Source organism: Rhopalosiphum padi, chromosome 2 (genome assembly GCF_020882245.1).
Source record: "Rhopalosiphum padi isolate XX-2018 chromosome 2, ASM2088224v1, whole genome shotgun sequence".
NCBI lineage: Eukaryota > Metazoa > Arthropoda > Insecta > Hemiptera > Aphididae > Rhopalosiphum > Rhopalosiphum padi.
Window position 1 is genome coordinate 41022962 of NC_083598.1, and position 23557 is coordinate 41046518.

At 28.1% G+C, this 23557-nt stretch overlaps 3 protein-coding genes across 3 annotated transcripts; 1 reads left to right on the forward strand and 2 right to left on the reverse strand.

Moving 5' to 3' along the window:
- Positions 1-5: 5 nt before the first annotated feature.
- Positions 6-2619, reverse strand: LOC132923283 (uncharacterized). Its single transcript, XM_060987166.1, has 3 exons — positions 2026-2619; positions 1029-1222; positions 6-606 (listed from the first exon to the last, which is right to left on the reverse strand). Exons 1-3 carry the CDS (start codon positions 2326-2328, stop codon positions 489-491), a joined length of 615 nt encoding a protein of 204 aa, XP_060843149.1. The 5' UTR covers positions 2329-2619; the 3' UTR covers positions 6-488.
- Positions 2620-2839: 220 nt separating this feature from the next.
- Positions 2840-7745, forward strand: LOC132923280 (proton-coupled zinc antiporter SLC30A9, mitochondrial). The gene is made up of 3 exons (XM_060987162.1): positions 2840-3169; positions 3937-4026; positions 4552-7745. Exon 3 carries the CDS (start codon positions 4559-4561, stop codon positions 6200-6202), a length of 1644 nt encoding a protein of 547 aa, XP_060843145.1. The 5' UTR covers positions 2840-3169; positions 3937-4026; positions 4552-4558; the 3' UTR covers positions 6203-7745.
- A 2597-nt stretch (positions 7746-10342) lies between these two features.
- LOC132923281 (facilitated trehalose transporter Tret1-2 homolog) lies at positions 10343-22959 on the reverse strand. The gene is given in 5 exon segments (XM_060987164.1): positions 10343-10992; positions 10994-11766; positions 11920-12034; positions 12530-12677; positions 22754-22959. Coding segments are annotated over 4 exon segments (1485 nt in total). The 5' UTR covers positions 12635-12677; positions 22754-22959; the 3' UTR covers positions 10343-10500.
- Between the last annotated feature and the right edge of the window lie 598 nt (positions 22960-23557).

Genomic DNA, 23557 nt, shown 5'->3' on the forward strand with positions numbered 1-23557 from the left:
TAGAATCATTCTGTAATATGTTGTTATTATTTATTAAATTCATGAATGAATTATGAAATAAGATCAAAATATGGTTGACATTGAGTTATACACTTTTGTTATGAAATTGTTACAGACAGATTTTAATCAAATGTTTTGAGTCTATAAATAAATATTAAAAGTGGACACAACAATATTAATTTCTACTTAACAAATAATTTTTGAAAATATTTATTAGTTACCAAAAAAGAAAACAACCATAATAGTAAATATTTGAAACAAATAAATTATATGTATATGAAAAAAAAAAATATATAATTGCCATGTTTTCTAATTATATTGAAAAGGAACATTAATTTAAATATTTAAAAATTAAAATAGATAGTACAAAAATAATACGTAAAATGTGTTATGCAAAAACAACATAGCCAGTATACAAAAACAGTATACTTTTAATAAGTTTTCTGCAAAAAATACAAAAGTGTGCAGTACTCTTTAGCAATTAATACTTAAATTAAGCTTCCATAATTTTCATCTTTTTTATTTGAATTAATGTTTGGTTGCTTATTTTCATTATTTGTTATTCCATAACTGTTAGATTCACTTTTCCCATTCACTGATTTATTACTGTAAACAATCAAATATGTGAATTAGTACAATTAAAAAATATTACTAACATCTCTGTAAAAATAATCAAATTACTTTTTAAACTTATATAGTTTTACATTTTGAAGGGTATATTTCATGTAAAATGTAAATCTAGGTTTTGCACCCAAATTAAGTATTGAAATTTTAATAAAATCTTTTAGTTTACTATTCTGAATAGAAAGTTTTGAATAGATAATCAAGTGACATCTTAATTAATGCTAACATAAAATTAATAAATGATACTTGAACAAATAAATCTTCAGAGTTGCAATGTTAAACATCTGTATATAAGATTATTGACTCGCTGAATAAGTATATATAACATAAGGTTATATTAGGTATTAGGGATATATTTAAATAAACTTATCAATTTTTATCAATTTATTTGCATGATAAATTACCTTTCAGTTTCAATATTTTTATTTCTTCTGTAAGCAAATCGTCTACGCAATGAGGGTGGCGTATCAATGGCAAAAGGACTATACATCTTGGTAGGCGTTCTGCCCAACAAACACTTGGACCGTGTTCTAGGTGTGTTGGGAGTCAAAGGTGACTCGTCCAATTTGAAACGACGTCTAGTCGACGGTCGTAATTTCTGAAACATAATCAAGTTTGATCAAACAGTGGTAGTAGAAATAAAGTTTTAGTAGTATAACAGCAAGCGCAGCAAACACACTATTCGAGTCCTATGGTATTCAATTAAAAGTGATAAAGTATTGAATTAAGTCCCCAATTATAAAATTATGGTGAGGATTGATATGAAGCCATGAAGGTGTTTAGACTCTTATATCAAATAAGTAATAACTGAAGGTTCTGAGAAGTGTAAGACTAATTTGAACTGACATCAGAGGTATATACCAATTATATATAATGGCCTATAATAAATTATAATATTACCTAAAAAATATCATTAAGTGCGTTTTATTTTTTTTTGTTTTAGATAAAATTATAATGTAATAATAACGTGGCTAAAAAATTTGTTTTTTAATAATATTTGTATTGCATTGCTGTGTAGGTATAGCGATTACTTTTTCTATGATAAAAATCAGTCAATGAAAAACTAGGGTTGAAAAAGTTTTTTTTTTATTAAAAAAATTTAAAAAAACGGGTTCAATAATTTAAGCAATAATTTTGTTTTTAACTCAAAAATACTTAAATTTAATTAAATCAGATAATTTTTATATTAGTAAAATATGTACCTGTGTAAATTTTAAATGAGTAAAAAAATTAGTTAAATTTAAATCAATGAATCGCCTTGTATTGCTAGACATTTTTTTTTTTATTTTACGTATTAAAACGAATATTATTTTGTAAACGTCGTTTAATACGATCAACCGTGACCGTAAAATGTAATGACATTTTAAACACCAATCATATCACCACTGCTTCACGACATACCTGAGCGGCCACTTTGAATCCGGTCCTGAGTTTGTTCATAGACCTGAACACCGAGCTGACGCTACGCCTTAGCGTGTCGCGCTTCTTGGCCACCGTGTTGACAGCCACCTGCCATACTTGCGAGTTGCAGTTCCGGGCCCGAGGGCTGTTCCGTACCGACTTCCTAGTTAACGAGTACGGACACTCTTCGTCGAACCTGTCGCGTATCTGCCGCTGGATGTCGGACTCGACGATGCACTCGGTGAGCGCCTCCGGTTCGCAACACTCGCCACTGCCGATGAAACTCAACCGCCGGCGCATCATGACCACAGAAATCTGTATACGTCGGTTTCGGGACACTGCTGGACGGAATCCTCCTTCGGAACACTCGCGTTGGAAAAAGGATAAAAAAATTAATCGGAACCACAGGAACCGGAGAGCGGACTCGACGAGAAACAAACGACGAGAGTATATACAGCAAAGCACGATTAGGTCACGGTAAACCGGTGTTCTGGAGCGTGTTTACTGTTTATGTTATTTGTCGGTCGGTACTCGGGTGTTAGAGTGGTTCTCGTGCACGCCCTCGGTAGGTAAGATACAGGCACAGCGCTCCAGTATGAGTAGCGGTGGTCGTAAACCGTTAAAATTCAAAACAATCCAATGCGACGTCGTAGGCGTGTGGGACAATAGATAACTGTGATCGTATATTATTTTTATGGTTACCGGTCCTAATCACGACACTATGGGACAAAACGAAAACATTCTTATCGTCGTTTGATAACAATAATGTTTTTATAGTTTTTATTATCATCATTGTAGGGCAATGAACATCGGATTCACGACTGATTCAGTGTTTTGAGTGTTTTAGAAGAGTTGCAGAGAAGACGTGATTCAGTGACTATCGAGCGAGAAAAGTGAAATGTAAGAAATTTGCTCAATAGGTAAGCTAATTGCAGTTCGGTTTTAATCGTTTCGTTTCGAAATTGTTATAATATAATAACACGGCTGTCGGCCAAGTACCAATTGTTGGCCGTCATAATGTTTACGAGAACGAAGGTCGATGATATTTGTACTACAAAACTTCACAATTGGCATGTTTAGTACACTAGACAAACAAGACGAGAGAATCTCGAGACTATGATAACTTAGCTTATCATACATATTGGTAAGTAAATCATATTATATGTTATTACATAATAAATAATACATATTATTTTGGTTTAATTTTAATGTTTTTGTGAGCATACTGTACCTAATTGTATCTATTAGTCTACTTCATATTATAGTCTTTATGACTACCTGAAAGATATTATTGTTGAATGAAATAATTATTTTTTTAAAAAAGAATTTTTTCAGTTACTTACTTTTTACTTATCTAATGTTAGCATACTATTTCTAATAACACATCCCATATTAGTATTTTATTAATTATGATTCTTCCTAATCGGCAGCAATTTTATTTATTTAGAAATAGGTATATAGATTTTTTACAAAGTAAATGTATAAAAATATTTACCTTACACTGCTGTAGTGCTGTGACTTAACTATTTCTTTTGTACAATTTTTATAATTTAATAACAATTTAAATATTTATTTTGTTATTCACGCGTGAATAATATCTACAGTAAATTATTATTATTAAGTGATATAATTAATGTATACTTGAGTCAAAATATATGAATATAGAATAAAACATTAATGATAAGTATGTATTATTTAATCATATTTGGCTAGAATAGTTATACGTTTGTAGACATTTTAACTTTCTCGGTTTTTTTTTTTTATATTTCAAACAGTCAGTTTTATTATTTATAGTATAATACATTACATTTTTTTTTTTTTAAGTTATGAAATAACTTTCTGTGCCTATATTAAGAATTTTCTTGCTTCTATAAGTATTATTACACAATGTAATACTTCATTTTGTTGTAGATAATCTCCTTGGAGGAATATTGGTCTACACTGGAAACCTAAAACAACGTCTATCAAAAGCTATAATTTGTTACAAAAAGTATAAATTAGGTAAGTAAAATGATTTTATATTATATACTATCTGTAAAGGAATTAATAATTTAAATGTTTGTTCAAGTTTTTAAATTAACAATTTACAAAATAATTGTATGATGTATACCTAATACTAATTGAATATTTTAAAGATTATAATTGTAGTTGCATCTTTGTTTAATGAAGACTAGTTTGGAAATTACTGAAGATAATTTTAAATTATCTTACAACAAAAATATAATATTAGGTATAATCATGAATTGTCCTAATGTCTTACCTAATATTTCATTTATTAAAGCTAATTTCAATGTGTAACGTAAATAGAGTAGTTGAAGATATTTTTTTAGTTGCCCAATATTTATTTAAGAAAGTTCTTTATCAAAAAAATGGAAAAACACTATAACTTACCTTGCCTATTTACTACAATAATATATTTATAAAGTACATTAATATGTATTTAGAAAATTATAAGAGAAATAAGAAACCTATACTATTTTGGTTAATGTTTGAAATTTATTATAACTTTATTATCTTTTATTTTAGGAATAAAATGACGCTGTTCTACAAAAATCTTGGGATGCCTTGCAAATGCATCATATCATCTATGAAAAGTGATGCTATATTAATTCGCAAGTTATCGCGGTATGTTACTCGATACCAAACTCATGAGATTTCTATTGCAAAAAACCAATTATGGCCAATTCGATGTTTTTCTTCCATTAATGATGATGGCAATGATGATGTAAAAGCAAAACCAGAAGAAAAAGACCCGTTATTGAAAAGTGTTCCAGTTAAAACTGTGTTAGATAAAGTAAGCTTTGAAAAAAATGTCGATAAAGTTCAAAGACCTGAAAAATCTGTTGATAGAAATTATATTACTGCTCGTCGTGCAATGACCGAGTTCATGTTGAAATCAACTGATCTAGAAGGCCTTAAAACTATCAAACGGCGATCTCCTTTTGACGATGAGCCCCCAATAAATGTTTATTGGCGAAAAGATGTTGTAGCCAAAGCATCTGAAGTTTGGGGGTCTCAGGAAGGTTTGGTAACTCAATTAATTAAGAGAGAAATTGAGAGAAAAAAAAAACAACAAACAATGTTCACAATTAAAGCACATAGAAGAAATAACCGTCGACAGACTCTAAATAAAAATGATCTCAAAACACAAAAATCATCAGGGCTATTCGGTGACTCTGGTCGTGTTGTCTTGACAGCTGTCTTCATAAATGGTATGAATACAATTTTCAAAGGTTTGGCTTGGTTTTATACTGGAAGTCACAGCATGTTTTCAGAATGTATACATTCAATGGCTGATACAATTAATCAAGTCATTCTTGCATTTGGTATTTATAAATCGGTACAAATAGCAGATTCATATCATCCATATGGGTATTCAAACATGAAATATGTTGCTTCTTTAATATCTGGAGTAGGAATCTTTTGTATCGGCTCTGGACTCTCTATTTACCACGGTGTAACAGGACTTATTCATGCTGAACCATTAGATTCTCTATTTTGGGCATATTTTGTACTTGGTGGCTCATTTATATCTGAAGGAGCAACATTAGCAGTTGCTATCAATAATATTAAAAAATGTTCCAAAGAATCAAAGATTTCTTTCTTGCAATATGTGTTACGAGGTCATGATCCAACTGTCAATGTTGTGTTATTAGAAGATTGTGCTGCTGTATTATCAATTGGAGTGGCCGCTGTATGTATGTCATTAACTTCATACTTAAATACTCCTATACCAGATGCTGTTGGATCATTACTAGTTGGTGGCATTTTGGGCACAGTTGCTTCCTTCATTATTTATACTAACACCTCGGCTATAGTCGGCCGTTCTATTAGTCTGACATATTTAAATAAAATTAATGCTGAATTAGAATCTGATGTCATGATAAGGGCTATTCACGATGTCAAAGGCATTGATATGGGAAACAGTTTGATTAGATATAAAGCTGAATTGGATTTTGATGGAAGAGAATTGGCTAAACAATACCTTGATAGACTTGATCCTGAAGCATTGATGGCAGAAGTGAAGGGTATTGAAAATGCAGACTGTGCTGAAGCATTCTTATTGAAACATAGTGAAAATATAATCGACATGATTGGTGGAGAGATTGATAGAATAGAATGGCAGCTAAGATCAAAATTCCCTGAAATAAGACACTGTGACCTAGAAATACTTTAGATATTTTCTTTCTCTTGTTAAATTAATACACTAAGCACATAATATCAACTGGCTGACTGCTGAAGCTTATGATCAAATAGGATTTTGCATGACATGGGAAAATATGATCTTATTCTACATGTTCATTTTAAACTTATTATTAGTTATTATAATAAATTAAAATGTATGCAATATAATTGATTTAACTTATAAACTATTTAAATGTATGCATGTATTTTTTTTTATAAGGTTATGCTTATTATATACCTAATTATTAAGTATGATTACTGAGAAGAATTTATTTATATTGAAAATGAAACAATATGATAATTAAAAGAATGATATTGGTAATGTATGGTATTAAATTTGGAGAAATCAAGTCAGTGTCAAAAGCAAAATGATTTTACAAAAAAAAGTATTTCTTTAAATTTATATTGTTAGTATTAAACAGCTTTTAATATGTTGATTGTTGATCATATACTGTACTTTTTTAAGTTCATTTTTATCCAAAGCCAATTAGGTTTTATTTTGTATCATTCTGCCACTAAACTGTGATTGCTTGCATAGTTATAATATAAATGTTATCATCTTTAAATTAAGAAGTTTTATTTTAATTAAAACCATTATTACATTATATAATCCAATAAAAATTATTAATGTACACAATAATGTGTTCTTGCCTATTTTATGTACCTATATAACTTATTTATTTTAATATTAGACTTAGTTTACATAAAACAATAATACTAAATAGTATATTAAATCAGTTTTATATTATACTATTGAATAAAAATTTACTATTCCATGTCAAATGCTAATTTTATTCAGAAAAATATTTCCGTTTCCAAGAAGGCACCACAAATTTATGTTCAGCAGTGAACATTAAGTTTTGTCAGTTTAAATGTTGGTGGATTGCATATTAATTGGATATCATCAAATATCCATATTATTGTATAATACTTTTTGATGTTTTTTTAAGATATTTTAATTTTAAGGCAGATGATCATTTTTCAAGTATAATACTACGATTGATTACAAAGACTATTTCACATACTTATGACTTGTACATATTAAGTGTTAAAAATGTATTTACAACATTGTTATATTGAAAACAGAAATTTAATTATATGCCATATGTTCTCTTAATTTTTTTAAAAGTTAAATGTTAAAATTATGATTAAGAAAGATATACAATTTAAAAATTCTTATAACTCACTTAAAATTAAAATTTTAATAAGACTCCTATAAAATCATAGATAATGTTCTTACTTTTAAGTTTAGAAATAGATCAATTCACTATTATTAAAGGTTACTACGCACTACACACAATTGTAACTGCGGGTATGGTGGCCTCAAAAAGTCCAAAGGTTAATAATCTTAAAATAAATAAAACCTTTCTATATGAATTACAACAAATTATTTTTAAATATGAATTTTTAACCCACTAATTTTTGTAGGACCAGTGACCAGTCGTGTTATAGTGTTATACAGTACCTAATGTATCATGTAATTTCTGTTGTAAATGAAAAAATGTTATCAATATATTTTTTTACTTTGATTGTTATTTCATGTTTTTCCGTATTTCTGGAACACGGATAATATTCTGAGTTATTACGAGTACCTATCATTATAATTTTTTTTAATTAATGCTAAGTTGCAAGAAAATTGATTAATTTATTGACTTAATAAAACTTAATGGATCAATTATGGACCACTAAATCACGTTAAAAGGACCATTAACTATTAGTTCATTATTGATTCATTAAATATTTACGATTTACCTAATGATTGACATGCAACCCACTAACCCAGCATAAGTCTATTAAGTCTTTCTAACCATTGAAGTTTGTTATATACATGTTTAGATATTTTATTTTTACATCATTTAATAGTAGGGCATCATTGCTTGCCTGTATTTTAATTATATAAAATATTTTCGCTGTTTCTTTCATTTTTGACATTTGTTATCTACCATTGGCTACCATAAACTTAACATATTATTGCTACCAAATGACAAATATTATCATACAATAAGTATTAAACATTAAAAACAATGTAATACAATATTATAGATGTTGAAGAGTGGTCACTATTGTAAAGAACTTATTTTATCTTTACAGTGGCGTAGTTATGGTGGTGGGATGATGGGGATAAATCCCCGCAGAGCCTTTTTTTTTATACAATGTTTAATGCGTTGACTTATAATCAATATAAGATTATTTGATTATACAATTAGTAATTACAAATATTTAATATTAGGTACCTATGTTATAATCATGCATATAATCCACTACGTCATAACCTTGGCTCTCAAATTATATCTATCATAGTATCATACATTTATACGCGATACCACTATACCAGGGAGTGGAAAAATACCGAAAGAACCTGTTTTGGAACCAGAACCGAACCGAAATTCTAATTTAAATTAATTTAAAAACCGGAACCGTTACTTTTTTGTAAACATTTTTTACAATTAATTTTGGTTTTGTAGTATATTATAGATATAGTATGCAGTAATAACAAATACCTACAAAGTTGGTGACATTTTAAAATTTGAAATACCGAATACTAATACAATAAGTGGTAATTAGTAAATAATTCATAACAATTAAAGTAATTTAGATACAAAAATTTAAAAAAAAAGGGTATTTAAAATGTGTTATGTGTATTAAGTATAGTGTTTACTGTTTAGTAATTGTTTTACTTATTTATTCTTTTCCTTTGTCCTAAATAATTGGTAGGATATCTGGTTGAAAATTGGTATTAACCTGTCATAAACTCATAATTAAGGCCAATTGACATTACTATAATATTTTATAATATTTTTTATAAAAATCGAAACAACCAAATTTTTTTACGGAAGCATAAAACCAAAACAGGAAACGTATTTTTCATTTTTTAAGAACCGAAATGAAACCGAAACCCAAATTTAAAAACTGAAAAGGAACCTAAATACTAGCTTTTTTAGGAACCTAACAGAAATTATTAAGGTTCCAGTATGCACGATATTCACGATTCACCACTCACCAGATGTAGAAAACTTTGAAATTTTACTGGTTGAGCTAAAGTTGTGGAGATGCAAATTAATAATGTTCCAAAATTAACTCTTTAAGCTCTTGCTGAAAGTGATGCTAATTTATTATTTATTTTCTAATATATTTAAAATTATCAACATTTTATGAATCTACATTGCCTGTCTTCACCACCACACCTGAGCGGATGTTATTATCTTTAAACAGATAAAGACGTAATTAAGAAATACAATGTCTAAAGTAAGAAATAAGAATAATAAAAAAAAAAACAACTTATATTTTTTATGCATTGTCATAAAACGATTGTCATTACATTTTCATTATAATTAATTAATAACTATTATTTGTCATAAAACAGGATAGATTAAATGGATTAACTATGTTAACTATCTACAAATACATACACATTGACCCAGAGGAAATAATAATCGAGTTAGCAAAAAAACCTAGACAATTTTTCATTTTAATTACCTATTGATTTTTGGATAATATCATGCGTGAGTAGTGAAAAAGCGTGACTAGCCAAAAATATAATATTGTCTTAAAAACGAGCTTTAGATCTGCTCTAGATATACAAGAAGTACTGCCGAGAGAAATGACAAAAGTCAGTTTGATCTATTTACCTATCATAAATCAGATTACCTAGCATATGAGAAACTTATAGAAATTAATTATTTTTATAAAATAATGATAATGTTATTGTATTTTGTTCATGCTTTATATTTCGTAAACCGTTTGAAATAAACAGTAAACCACCTATACTGTATACTATTTACATAACACTCGAAAATAAATTTTTATTTTGAAGGTTTTAATGAATTTAAAAAATATAATGCCTGTTACATATTGGTATGAATGTATATTAATGTATATTGGTATATCTCTAAAAATGAATACACCTTATTCTGACAAAACAGATTATATTGGTTGGTACCTTAATATTTACTAATATTATCAATTAAAATAATATTATTTTGACTTTTGAGTTTATAAGGGGGTGGGTGGGTGGGTAGAATTATTTCTTGCTACACCTGAAAAATATATATTGGGCGCCACTGACCATCACAGAATGGTAATCACCTATTTTTCGAAACGCGTTTCACTATAAATGATAATACATATTACATTATGTTATAATATTATAATTTATATTAATCAATAACAATCGTCACGAACGTAAAAAAAAAAAAAGAAATCACATAATATTATATTTATAACGATATAATGAAAAATGAGATCCTAGAAAATCAAAATATTATAAGATAGACACGTCGTGTGCATCGTTCAAAACACTTCGTCCGCTGTGCAGCTCCTCTTCCGGTATTCGATAACGCTGTCTGTTGGCTTCTTCCGCAGAAACTCGTCGCTGATCTGCTTGATGGTCTTGCCCCGGGTGTCCGGTACGATTGTCGCGACGAACACGAGCGTGAGCAGCCCAAGCGCTCCGTACAGCGCGAACACGCCCGGGCCCAGCCATATGCGCAGGTACGGGTACGTCTTGATGGCGATGAAGTTGAACACGGATGACATGCACGCGACGATGGAACCGGCCACGCCGGCCACGTCGGTGGGGAACACCTCACCGAGCATGGCGTACGGTATGGGCCGCAGTCCCAGCCCGTTCATGGCCATGTTGAGCAACACGCAACCGATGACCACCACGTTGATGACGAGCGCGTCGCCGCCGCCGTAGAACTGCAGGAACACGGCCAGCAGCACCATGGACGCGGCGTAGCCGGCGCACGACACGTAGGACAGCTCCTTGAACCCGAACCGGGGTGAGCAACACGGACAGCAGGATCATGGCGGCCAGGTTGGTGAACCCGGCCAGCAGCGTCACCAGGTAGCCGTTCACGGTCACGCCGAGGCCGCTGAGCAGCTGGACCATGTACGCGGTCAACACGAACGAACCGCTGAACTGCTGGAAGAACAGGAACGTCGTCATTATCGCCATCGGCTTGTAGACGTCCGGTTCGAACAGCCTGTCCACGATCCGGGACCGGACGCGCACCAAGGCGGCCGAGTCCCCGTCCAGCGACTTGGCCCGGGACGTTTGCAGTATGGGCTGGGCGATGCGCAACACCCTCTGCGAGAACTCGGCGTCCACGCGGCGGCCCTGTCCGAACAGCCACGGCGGGCTCTCGGGTATGAGCGTGCCGATGAATATGAACGCGGTGAACGACACGAACGCCGCCACGTAAGCGACCACGTACGCGGGCATCAGCGTGCCCAGCAGGTACGTGAGGAACATGCCGAAGTTGAGCATGACGGACGTCATTATCGTGAAGCATCCGCGCAGCCCGGTGTAGTTGACCGTGATGCACTCGGCCGCGTACACCGTGGCCGGGGTCGTGGACAGGCCCACGGACAGGCCCACCAGCAACTGGCCCGCGTACAGCACGTACAGGCTGGCCGGTTGCTTGGACAATAGCAGCCAACCCAGGAAAGACGGCAGGTTGGTCACCATCAGCGCCGTCTTCCGGCCGAGCTTGTCGATCAGCGGCCCGCTCAACAGGCAACCGATCGGCATCATCGTGGACGGCAGACTAGCTGCACCGGAAAACAAAGAAAATTCCGATTTATAGGTAACAATTGGCGATTGCGATTGAATTTTTTTCTGTGTATTATTACATAATATACGAGTACTAATACCAATGCAAGTAGGCACGGTAAAATTGTGTAAAAAAAAATGTAAATAAATACCAAACCAAGATTGTTCGTCCAATGATAATTGCAATTGGTCCAACACAATAGCAGAATATCCAATACTCATGCCCGGCGCCACGCATGGCATTGTTACTACCCATGCTAGCCATAACTGAGACAAACAATAAATAATAATTAGTGATCGATAAGAATATTTTACGAAATTAAAAAATAAGTATATATTTTAATAGTCTTTGATGAGATATTAATTATCATATTATATACTTATCTAAGCATAAAACTGAATAGAACAAAGTTTAATTCAAAATAAATAGGCACTAAACACAATGAAATGAATGTTGTAATTTGTTTTAATAAATAAAAATCGCATAACATATAATAAGTACATACCTAATCGATAATATTAAAAATACTATTGTACTATAGGTAATAAATTGGCTAATTTATTAATACCTTCAACAATAAAATATATATTTATGTTTAATGTGAATAAAATTATTAAATACAAAATAACCCACCTACCTAATTAAATAATCAAATAAATAATGGGTAGGTAGGTCGTAGATATAATAAAGTTTACTTATTTTTATAAAATAAAAATAACTTAATACAATCTATATAGTTGATTTTATAGATAGATACTAACCACTCTGCTTATTGCACTTGTATAGTGCAAATGGGGTGGTTTACTCGAGTAATTTTTGTATACATGATGACTAGTTATTAAGTTTGTTTTTTCATTTGACTCCATGTATTTTGATGTTAAATTCTATTTGAAAGAGCCAGAGAAATATCTGAAAATGTGATAACATTTTGTAAATATTTTTATAAACCATAATATTGTAAGATAATACACACAGCACAAGCATAGGTAATATACATGTACAATATAATATAGGTATACCTATAGGTATTAGTAATTCTAATATTAGATAAGCGGCTTTCAAAGGGTGGTAATGAAGTTATTTTATTTGTTACCTACTTACCTACCTATTTAAATGAAATGGTTTGTTCCTAATTCGCAGGCTCCCAATTTCCCGATTACGGTTTTATGACCAAAAAAACAGTTTTTAATGGTTTTTAAAAAAAGACACAAATCAGAACTTACTTATTATAGTGAAAAATATTATATACATAGAATAGACTGAAAACGTGGATAAAACGAGTAGCATAAATTCGTGGATAATTATGGCAGTGGTGCAACATTAAAAAAATGTAGGGGAAATCCAAAACCAAAATAAAATTTAAAATTTCGTAAGAACCGATAACAAATGTTGAAGAATGATAACTACGTAAAATAGTATATATTTTTTATATTTTATATATACATATTTACATATATTTTTCAGGTTAAAAGAAAACGAAATTAATGTAATTGAGTATATGTTGATACAATATAATTCCATATCATATATTATTATTGAAAGGGTGTATAAAATGGTATTGGTATATTTCTTTTTATGTATGATGTATATGTATAGTGTATATAAATAATATTATTAGAACGAGATGAATACTGGTTATAAGCGAATTGGAATAGTAGGTATAACTCATATAGGCATATTTATTCATAACTAGGGCTTGGGACTTAAAGTATTTACTTATTTTTATGGATTGACTTAAAAAGTAGCAGAGTGCTAATAGTGCTATGGAAGTGTATGTCATGTTAAAACACGTTCAATTATGAAATTTGAAAGTGCTTTTTTTTTGCTTTTCTCAATGATGATTTTTTAAAAATATGATTATTTTCAGTTTTTCTGCAGATTATTTTTGCTTTTTTACCAGTAAAAACTTTTTATAGTTTTTTCAGAAAATCCCTCTGAAAATCTATAAGCAATACGGCAAAATGTCAGTGAAGTTTGAATTTTTTTTTAATATAAAGATTTTTTTTTTTTTTGATTTTTTAGTTTGAAACTTTTCCTAATCATTTTGTTTCAATATTTTTTGTAATATTTAATTATATTAAATTTAGCAAATATTTTTGCTCAAATTTAAGTTTTTTAAATGCTTAATTTAATGATTTTAAGTGCTATAAGTCCCGAGCCCTGTTGATAACTATGTAATATATTTATTTTTATTAAAGCGAGATGATTACTAGCTGACTATCGGTGAATTGGGTGTTGGAAAACTGAGGTCTGAGAATTGATGAATTAGTACTCGGCAAACATGGAAATCACCAATGAAATTACTTTACTTCTTAACCAGAAAATCACCTAACATGTTATTAACAAGTGTTACAAAACATAGTTCACGAATATATCTATAATTAAATGATTAATTAGTAATCTTCAGTCGACAAGCAACGCTTGTAAAGGGTAGGTTGATAAGTAAAAGATTAAACAGTTAATTTTTGATAATGGTTTTTAAGTATTAAAATATTTGACAAATGACAGTTCTTAATTATTAGTGCGTATAAAAATATAGAATTTAAAAATGATGGTAATAGCTAATAGTATCAATCTAATCTGATGTACACATTAAAATTTAAAGCTGAATTAAAATTAAGATTATATTACCTATTTATAATGGTGCAGTAATGTTGGGAGAGCATGGCAAATTATAGCTTATTATAATTATTACTATAGGTAGTAACAGTATTACAGTAATAACTACAAAAATACAAAATTTGCTATCAAATAAAATAAATAAATTATTATTAGTTACCACAGTAAATGTGCAGGAGCCATTATTGAAAATAATATACTGTCATTGGGTTCAAAATTTGCCCTCGAAATTTCCTCGCATTAAAAAAACTTAGTAATTATTTCATCATTATTATTTATTTTATACAACACTTACTAAGATTTGTATAACCCACCATCAAATACAGAAAAAAAAATGTATTCTGAGTATAGCCTTGCTATCTGCTTATGATAAAATATTATGAAATACCTATAATATTTTACTTGCACAAATTCTCGTGGTCGTACTTAAAAAACCGGTTTTATTAAACTGTGTACACACAGAGGAGATTGCTTAAATTGATATTTTATTCTGTGATTCCGTTTTTAATATACATTAAACATTTTACTAATTATATGTATACAGTGATCACACTGCAGATCAGTGTCCAGTGACATACTGACATTACTATATTAGTAAGTTATAAGTCATAAGTTTTAATACGTTTATGCAAAAAATATTACATTTGAAACTGTCATTGTGTATACTGTATATATAAATTATTATAATAAACTTACGTAAATTTCAAATCATCACTGATATAATACTATCGATATTTATAGATATTATAGATAAAAAACCTAAAAAAATGTCAACATGTTTAGAAAATTATACCATGTTTAAAACATATTAATAAAAAAATTAGGTGAAAATTGTCTGTACCTATATCTATTGCGATTAAAATCAATTTACCAAAAACTAATTTTGCATAAAGATATCAGTATTTTGAATTTTCCTTCTTTCAAAGCTCCCTCCACCTGCCAAATGAGTAATGACATACAAAAACGTCAAAAATATACATCATTATAAAATCAATGTTTTGTCATTTTCATCTATGCGGCATAGACTATGCCTTAGACCAATGGTCAATACTGTGAACGTTTTTAGAGCAATAATACTTAACAATACAAATAAAGTAATAATAAGTGATAATAAAAATGCTAATCGCAAAATAAGAATAATTATACGAATATTTTTAATATTATAAATACAAAGTATATTAGATATAAGTAGATAATGGACAATGGTATAATATATTGTGTAGGCTCGTGTATTTAGTATCATTGCTTAATTACTTAAATCATGATATTTATTATATTACGTGTAACTTTGTAACAAACTAACATTGTATTGACTGATGTGTAATTTATTCATTTTTTGTGATTATATAGCATAATTTACGGTATTAAAATAGTATGATAATACAATAATGTAGGTATTTCATTATTTCGACTCCCAAGGCAGTATAATATGTTAACAATTATTATTGTTGTACCTGCCTATATAATAGTATAAAAATTAATATATACATTACACATACACAATTATCACAGAAATACAGATTCACATTCATATATTTCATAGTCTTTTATAGTTTTTATAGATTTTAGAGTCAAATATCAATGCTCTAATGAATACTGAATAGGTAATGAATAATGATCAACGGATATTGATTGATCTTAGATAACACTATTAGAAACAATTACGTTTTGATAAGCTTAATAAATTAATAATTTTTTAGTAAAAAAAGTAAGTCATCGTATTGTCTTTATGAAGTTACGTGTTTGATACTTCATACTTGGATACCTGGATTAGTTAAAAGTTCTTAAGTACTAAAGTACCTATGTATCTACCTAAATATTATTTACTGAATACTGATATTACGGTAATTATGCGTGACAGAATCTTTAATCATAAGTATTTAATTATAATAGGTAGGTCACGCATCATCAGATAAATATCAACTTTTAAAATATTAGTCAATCTTATCTCTTGGAAATTGATTAATACGGTCAACTCAGCATAATTTTTGTAAATTTGAAAATGAATGGAACAAATAAATGACATAAATGTTTTAATGGTTAAACATGTGTTGCATTGTTTTAAAATTTTTAAAAATTGAAATAATAAACTGGATTTAAATATTAAACAATAAAATAACAAATTGAATTTTGCATGAAAACTTTATATTGTTAAATTATTTATACGGAGAATTGGTAACTCTCGGGAATGCATTGTGTTATAACTTATATTATATTAATATAAAAATACGTAAGGATACAATACGAATACTTATTTTGTTTGATAATCAATAAAAACCATAGAGTAATAATGAAAACAGTATTTCCTACTTACTATATGTACGGGCTGCAACTAAAATTTGAGAAGGAAAAAAGGTCACTTTAGGCCACGATTGGGTGGTGACACCACATCGTATACCTACCTATTTATTAGTTACTACTAGTTACTACTTATATACCTGTATGGCTTAAGTGGTTGTAGTTGAATTTTTTTTTTTTGTTCTTATATCATATTAGTAATAAGTACATATACCTATTTTTCAAAGAAATTTAAAAAGGTTTAATTTTAAGAATAATATAAATGGAAATAAAATAAAATATTATTATTGTAACATATATATATACCGCGTGTCTTCGGAAACAAGGTACACTCATATTTACCCTGTAAATATTTTTCAATTCTTTTTGCGGGACGTTAAACTACGTAAACCTGGTAAACTAATGGATTATAAATTCTTATGACTTACAATTCTTTTAACTCATGTATTTTGCACATGCGTAACACAACTTTTTTTTTAATGATAACCTCCATTTTGAATATCATTTTCCGAAATAATCATTTTTATTTAAGCAATTTTGATCTATCAACCCGAAATTGGCGAAATTAGAGCTAGGTATAATTTTAAAAAAAATGTATCAATAAATTTTAATTTTTTTTTTAGTTGTACCTACGTATTTCGTTGTAATAATACCAAATGATAACATTTATTATTAAAGTAATAAATAAGTAATAATTCATTTATAGTAAATATTTTATAATTTATAAATAATAAATGTATAATTTATCATGATATATGGTGTTTAGAATGACATCAGTGGCGTATACATTGCAGAGGGGACACGGGGGCCATGACCCCTCTCATTGACCGTTTTGCTATTTTTTTTTGCATTAAAAACATTAAATAGTTTGTTGATATATATATATTTTTTTTTTTTGGTACCATATTTGATAAAATTGTACAGTGCCCCTCACCCACCTAATTGTGTACAACTAAGAAAAAAAAAGTCAAATTGATTACATTTTTTTTAAAATTATAATTAACTCTAATTTTGGCAATTTTTACATTAGAATACAAGTTTATAGATTAAAATTACTTGAAAAAAATAATTCATTTGAAAATTATATTCAAAATAGGGATTACTAATAAAAAAAAAATGAAGTAGTGTTGCGCATGCGCAAAATAGACGAGTTAATAATATTGTAATTCATAACCCATTAGTCTAGTTTAATGTCTACCAAACAGAATTGAAATAATTTACTGGGTAATAAATGATAAAGTGTCTTCCACGCACGGTAATAATACGAATATAGGTATATAAAAATATATAAAAAATTCAATCATTTAACTATGTCTGCCTTATCTCAAGAAAAATTATACGTTTAGCGTGTATATAAATTCAAATGGTGATAATTAAAATATAATATTTTTTTTAAGATAAATAATAATATAGGTAAGTATACTAGCCTCAAGGTACATAGTCTATAAGTGTCATAACTATTCGATATAAATAATATAATTATATACAATTAATAAGTTATGTAGCTATAATAGCTATATGTATTAAAATAATATATTAATAAATCTATAATATCTAATATCTATCTTAATATATTTTATCAATTATTTATTGTTTATAAAGTAAATAACTAACTTAAATTATTATTTTTATTTATTAAATACAAATTTGATTCTATTTTAACACTTATTCAATTTATATTCAATTTATTAAAATTAATTAAGATAACAATCAAATAATTATTTTACTATAATATTTCATAGTATATCAATAGTTATCAGTTTATCACTTATCATAACTACTTATGATTTAGTTTGTACTAAAACTTAATAAATATTAATTATAGATATATATTTTCAACAATTTAAGACAAATTTAGTTCTTTTACTATAACTATTCAAAAAGCATCTGTTGAAAATTCGTTTATTAATGTCTAAGGAGAGAGACCTGCAGTCACCAGAGATGCAAGCGCACAATATAACAATCATTCCTACATAACAAGTGCTAAAAACTAGGAATTTTTTTTAGGAGTTTTTACTTTTCTATTTAAGAATCACTTGGAGCGGTTCATGCACTCTTAATTTTATTAATTGATTTTCATAATAATATCAAATATGAAATACAATCATATGACAACATATTGATCATGTTGTTTAGAAACCCATCTAAATATATTATATTAATTTTTTTATATAAACGCGGTTGTTGGAGGTTATTATTATAATACGTATGTATATAGTATATACCACTGCTAAAAGCTATACGAGTGTAAATTAGTTTTTTGAGTATTACCGGAAAAAATCTAAGCACACCTCAACTCGGGTTCAACATATCTGTGGTTATGAATACAAATGTAAAATATTAGTATAAATATTATACTTTTATGTATACCAATCAATAAAATAATCAGAACATATAACATAATAAATATAAATTCATAACTATGTGAATTACCTGATCCTTTCCTTGGTTATATTGTTATAACTAATCGTATCTTAATATTTACAACTAAATTGTTGATTTTATCACTCCTATCCTGTCAATTTATTATTTATATTCTTTATAATAAAGGTTGATTTCTTTATTTAAATGATTATTAACATTTTTAATGGTTTAGTATTATTATCATTTATATAAATGCCTTTAAAAATCATAAAATAGGTTTTCAATATTATTATTTATAATATGAGATTATTTACATTTTACATTACAACGTTTATATAAAAAACCTAGAAGCACCCTGTATTTATAGATATATAGTTCTCAACGAACAACAATCATAATTCATAGGTTATAGTATTATGTAATTCTTTGTTGGAATCAATTTATGTGATAAAATAAAAGTTTTTGATCTTTGAATTTGATAATTGTAATTTGTGTTTGAATTACCTATAGATAACTAGGTAAGTACTAACTACTAAGTAGGTATATAGAGATACTATGTATAATAGGCTCTATAGGCACATATTATAATAATAGACTCGAATATTTTCACAAAAGAATTTTCTTTAAAATATAAGTAACTCACTTTACAACTCTAATTTATCATCAATTATTTTAATTGGATTTACAACTTAGACAAATTAGGTATAGTAACTAGTAATTACTAATAAACGTTTGATTATAATATTATGCTGATATCTTAGCAATATTATGTTTCAACGTTCAAGTATGATGTGTTACATAATACATTTTAAATATCAGACATTTTAATGTTTAATTAATAAAATAGCCTTGCAATAATATTATGATAACAATAAGAAAAATTGTTATCATTAAATTCTCATTCACGCGACACGTATGTAACATTATAACAAAACGTGTTGAGAGCAATTAAAAAAAAAAAGTGAAACAGAGGGATTTGATTAAAAATTACAATAAAAGTTGCGATTTGGCAGATTGACATTTTTGGATACATACTATATAGACACATAATATGTCTAGGGGCGGCGCAAATGTATTGTCTTTTATTCTCTTAAGTCTTTTTACTTAATTGATAAGCAGCTATATTATAGCCATATAGGTAACACATATAATGGTTACAAAATACAATATATTACTATGAAAAAATAATGTAAATGTAAACAAACTAGATTTGCCAATGCCAACAAATAATTAAAACGTCGATTATAATTTAGCCAACACTTTACGTCTGTGACGCGCCAAGAAGGATCATCAGGGGGTGCGGGCGCACCTGGGCCCGTTTGCTTAAGGGGCCTGGCGGTCTATAATTCTCGAAAACTACGTAAGGGAAACTAACGAGCAAAATGTACGTATATACAATGTTTTTATTTTAATACTTTATAATAAACTATTAAAACATATTTATTTTTTTAATAATTCAAAATTATTACACAATTCTGAATCAATAAAACATGCGACAATATTTTTTAAAAATGTATAAAATAATTTTAGTAAATTTAATGCATTAAAAATTTCGCTCCCGGTTCAAATTTTAAAGTTACACCAATGACGTTATTTGCAACCCATAAAAAGGGGAAAAAAGGATTGTAAATTGCACCCAATTATTTAAAAATATAATTTCCTAGTTTACTATTATTTTAAAATAATCATAGTTAATAATCATAGGTAATACCAGAATTTTCATAAATTATTTAATAAAACGAAAGAAGAAAATATAATTGGAAAAAATAGGATTTTCATATGAGTTCATCAGTGTGGTTTCCTAAATAATGTTAAAATACTCTTGAAAATAAAAATAATTAAATAAACAAGTTTATCCATACAATTTAAAAATTGGGCCTCAGTCTACCTAATTATCAAAGTTTTATTAAATCTAGACATCAGGATAAAACGACTCTATAATAAATACATAATTTTGATATCCCCTAATTTAATCCTTTTATAGACTATAATTATTCTTATAAATTATAATGTACATATATAGCTTGTATAGTTGTATAGTTGTATAATATTAATAGTGTACAGAATACAGATGCTAAAATATAATAAGTTCACCTGATATAATATAATTAAAAATGTTAATATTTTTATAATTCATATGGTTATCATACAGTCATACATGTCATATATATAATATTATATTTTAAATTGCTAATATTATTATACTTCAAGTATACAAATATGGCATATTGTAATTATAATATTATATTATATATAATTATTTCGTAATACAGTGATATACAATAATAATAATAAAATATAATAACTAAACATGATTTGTATACCAATAATTGGTATCAAATCATGATAAAACAAATAATATTATTTATCTAAGGTGTAAACCGTATAAAATGTATTATATAACTATTAAAATTTAAAAGTAAAAATCTACGATAGAAGACTTACCTAAGATCTAATTTCTAATAGTGCCTATGTACCTATACAATAAACGTATATAGTAATAAATAATTATCTTTAAAATTTAGGTACATAAAGTATTTTAAATTTATAAAAACAGTTCGTACATTTCTTACTTCATAATTTTTCAATACAGACAACAATTTTTAGTATTTTACATTTACTCAAATTTTTAAAATCAAAAATTAAAAGCCATTGAGCAATGAAAGAAAACAAACAATGAAATATTTAAAAACTTTAAATCTTAAATTTATCTACTAATCAACGAATCTACAGCTTAAATCGATTTGACGCCAATCAACTAGACTATACCCGTATACCTACGCAAATACGTACACGCGTTTTGTTTACCATTTTTAAATTCAAATAATATATTATTTCAATACTAAGCGTATATCATGATTATCTAACATTCTAACAGGTTTAAATTGAAATTATATTTATTTCAAATCTCAAAAGTGTGCAAGAGTTTGCATTTACAAGTGGTGCATTCCTATTTACTATTTAGTATTTTTATAATAGTTTACCCCTTCCCTGCCTAATAGACAATAGCCACTCACCAAATACAATTTATTATTTAATATATACTATAGACATAGAGAATAAACTTAAGGCTGCCAGTGGTGCATGTTCAGTGTGCATGAATACGCACAAATAACATTTTTGTTTATTTATTTAATTTGAATAAAAACTAATATATCTACTCCATTATTCATTATGAATTTAAAATAATTTACTTTTCCATCATTTTTACATTTTTTTTTAATCTTATAACATACTACATACAAGTAAGTACGAATAATAAATTATAAATACATTATGAACAAGATAATATTTATTTATTTGATGATATATTAATAATCAATAATAAAACAGGTTGTATAAATGTATTATAGTAATTTTTAGAACAGATATTAAAATAATATGTAAATAGGTTTTGTTTTATAAAATAATAAATATTGTAATTCGCGGGACCGCGACTACCAGCTAGGTAGGTAGATATATTAAAATGTTTTATAATTATTCGTATATACTTATTATAATACTATAATAGGCTATAAGTGTACACTATAATTTTTATTAGCATATTATGTTATGTTAATACTTAATAATACATTCTAAATAATTTAATCTCAAATAAAAAACACGTTAACAGAGTATTTTATAACATGGCTAATATTTTGAGTAGGTTACCTACTTAGTACCTATATATAATATATTAAGTTAAGATATTTGTGGATATTTACCTTTGAAAATAATTGTCATTACCATACTCAATGAAAATCACAACCGTTTTATTTAACATTTACATAAAATAAATAATAACTAAATAATATCTAGCACAGACATTCACAGTAAACGTCTACCACCAGGTCAGCTACTGTGGACCACTGCAGACTAGTGAGTAGTGAATAGTGAATACGGAGTGATGAGTGTTCCACACTGGTATTGCGTTATAACAGCACATGGCGATGGTAACCAAGCAGACAACATAACTTTACATACCTATAACACGTTTTTTGTTTTGTATAAAATATTAGTAGGTAGGTATATAAGTGGGGAATAGCCGAGAGACGAGAGTAAAAGTACAAAACTGCAGATAACTGATAAAATATTAATTAGGTAATACTGAAATGGTATAATATATTATATATATATATATATAATTGTATTATGTACCTATATACCTAATATACAAAATAAATACAATTTTATTATTATTAAATGTACCTATAAAGTATATACTCAAAGAAACGGCTTACTTAGGTAGTTACAATATAGATAATAATGTATAGATCACGTGTAAACTGAGTAATCTGAAAATAAAAATGATAAAATTTCAAAGGAACTGCAGTACAAATAAATTTCTTAAAGACTATAATATCGTTACCTATAATCAATATTTATTATTATAAAAATCATTAATTATTTTAAAACTATTTATTTATCGTTTATTCGCGGAGATACGGAACAGTAATAAACTATAAACATATTTCATACAATCATAATATTATCACACATACGATTTTACCTATAAATGAATATAATAA

Excerpts from the sequence above, each read along its gene's own strand:
- LOC132923283 (XM_060987166.1), bottom strand. The coding sequence starts at position 2,328 with ATGATGCGCCGGCGGTTGAGTTTCATCGGCAGTGGCGAGTGTTGCGAA. Across the intron at positions 1,223-2,025 it reads GATTCAAAGTGGCCGCTCAG|AAATTACGACCGTCGACTAG; the intron begins GTATGTCGTGAA and ends ATTATGTTTCAG. Across the intron at positions 607-1,028 it reads AAAAATATTGAAACTGAAAG|TAATAAATCAGTGAATGGGA; the intron begins GTAATTTATCAT and ends GATTGTTTACAG.
- LOC132923280 (XM_060987162.1), top strand. The coding sequence starts at position 4,559 with ATGACGCTGTTCTACAAAAATCTTGGGATGCCTTGCAAATGCATCATA.